Below are 2,326 nucleotides of genomic sequence, written 5' to 3' on the forward strand. Positions count from 1 at the left end.
CCCGCTGAAAAGTTAATAACCCTAGCTAGCTGGTCAGTGTTCTCAAGATTCGATCGAGAGCTATTTTGCTCTTCAGGCTCCTTTCCTCCGTTGAATTGGAATTGAATGAAGCACGATTCCTTAATGTACTAGTACTATTATTTTTAGTTTCAGAGAAGAAAAGAAAAGAAAAAGTACATGTATTAAATCCTACTAAATATTTCACTGTTAACTCTCTACTAACATTTTGCTCAGGCATTTTAGAAAAGAAAACCACCGTGTCTGTTCCTATACTAAACAATGCTTCAGGGGACGCTCTTCAGTTCTTGCACGTATTTACAGCCACTCAAGCTTTACTATAGCAGCCTTTTACAAAGTGCTTCGTACATGCATTTCAGTTGCAAAAACCACAGTAACAACCGTTCTTCAATTTTGTCCGGGAAAAAGAGCTAAACATTTCGCTCAGCATTTAGCAGAGAAAAAATCGTTTCATTGCTCAGGCATCGCCGCGACCCTCTTCAGATTTAGCAAGCATTTACAGCAATCGGAGCTTTCCTTAGCAGCTTTTTACTAACAGCTTCGTTTAGACATTTCAGTTGCAAAACACGCACACAGCACCCGTTGAAACTGCTACGCGCAGAAAGTAAAACTGAAAGTTACGTCCTACTGCTACCCGCTGAAAAACTAACCCTCGCTGGTTGCTGCGACCTACCAGCCGATACGGCGGGGCCAAGCGTATAAAGCAGCGAGGCAGGCAGCCATACACGCGTCTCAATATCCTTGGCTCTCGCCGGCTATAAATCCAAGCCAGCACCAGCTCCATTCATCAGCACAGACACAACAGAGACCACTCGGTCACTAACGCTCTTCGGTTCCAAAGAGAGAGGGAAAGCAACACAGGCACACACAGAGAGAGAGAGCAAGCAAGAGTTCGTGGGAGCTGCAGCAATGGCGACGCGTCGCCTCTCTTCCTGCTGCCTTCTGCTCGCCGTGCTCCTGGTGGCGGCGGCGGCGGCCACGGCCTTCGACGAGGCGGCGGCGGCTGCCGGCGTCGGGCTGGGTCACGGGGCGCGTTTCGCGCGAAAGCCTGGGCGTGCTGTCGCGGAGATGCCTCAGCCGGAACCCAAACCTGAACCGAAACCAGAGCCCATGCCACATCCTGAGCCTAAACCTGAACCAAAGCCCATGCCGGAGCCAAAGCCAATGCCACATCCAGAGCCGAAACCTGAGCCCATGCCTCACCCTGAACCGAAACCTGAGCCAAAGCCCGAACCTAAGCCTGAGCCAAAACCCATGCCCGAGCCAAAACCTGAACCAAAACCCATGCCCGAGCCTAAGCCGGAACCTAAGCCTGAGCCAAAACCTGAACCAAAACCTAAGCCTGAGCCAAAACCTGAACCAAAACCTAAGCCTGAGCCAAAACCCATGCCCGAGCCGAAACCTGAACCAAAACCCATGCCCGAGCCTAAGCCTGAGCCAACACCCGTGCCCGAGCCAAAGCCGGAACCTAAGCCCGAGCCGAAACCCATGCCCGAGCCAAAACCCAAGCCCGAGCCAAAGCCGGAACCCAAGCCCGAGCCAAAGCCGGAACCTAAGCCCAAGCCGGAACCCAAGCCCGAGCCAAAGCCGGAACCTAAGCCCGAGCCGAAACCCAAGCCCGAGCCAAAGCCGGAACCCAAGCCCGAGCCAAAGCCCGAACCGAAGCCAAAGCCGAAGCCGGAACCTAAACCCGAGCCCAAGCCTGAACCAGAGCCGAAGCCGTATCCTAAGCCGGAACCAAAACCCAAGCCAGAACCTAAGCCAGAACCCAAGCCAGAACCTAAGCCCGAACCCAAGCCCAAACCCGAGCCCAAGCCTGAGCCCAAGCCGAAGCCAGACCCGCCGCACATCCCTCCCGCAGCTGACAACTGACGAAGTGGCCGCTAGCTGTTTTGTATGACGTTGCAGAGTATGGTAGTATCTGAATAAAACCGGCTGGACCGGGAGTTGCATCATCTAGATTGGTGCTCGCTGCTGCTTGTTGTACCTATTCTTTCTTTCCATTGTATTGAGCTGAGTACATTACTAGTGCAGCTTCATTTGTTCTTTGTACATGCATTATTATCCACGTGACTCGTTGCTACACATTTTTGGTGTCATGCTTGATCTCTCGCCATCTTTGCACGTAGGCCTGACGGCTCTTTTTCTATCGCATGCTCCCTCCGTCTCAAATTACAATTTATTTTAACTTTTCTAGATATATACTAATGGAGGGAGTATGTTTCTACGCGTTTATGGCGTCTGAACAACAGAACACAGACATGTGCAGTACAAGGATTATGACTAAACTCAAATTTTTGTTCTACTT

General features: G+C 51.3%; 1 protein-coding gene across 1 annotated transcript; it reads left to right on the forward strand.

The window, feature by feature from the left end:
- The first annotated feature begins 797 nt into the window (after positions 1-797).
- Positions 798-2,103, forward strand: LOC101757528 (protein TsetseEP-like). Its single transcript, XM_004960682.3, has one exon. It carries the CDS (start codon positions 928-930, stop codon positions 1,888-1,890), a length of 963 nt encoding a protein of 320 aa, XP_004960739.1. The 5' UTR covers positions 798-927; the 3' UTR covers positions 1,891-2,103.
- The last annotated feature ends 223 nt before the right edge of the window (positions 2,104-2,326 follow it).

Source organism: Setaria italica, chromosome III (assembly GCF_000263155.2).
Source record: "Setaria italica strain Yugu1 chromosome III, Setaria_italica_v2.0, whole genome shotgun sequence".
In the NCBI taxonomy this organism is placed as follows: Eukaryota; Viridiplantae; Streptophyta; class Magnoliopsida; order Poales; family Poaceae; genus Setaria; species Setaria italica.

Bases quoted from the DNA above. Each gene is read 5' to 3' on its own strand.
- LOC101757528 (XM_004960682.3), top strand. From the start codon at position 928: ATGGCGACGCGTCGCCTCTCTTCCTGCTGCCTTCTGCTCGCCGTGCTC.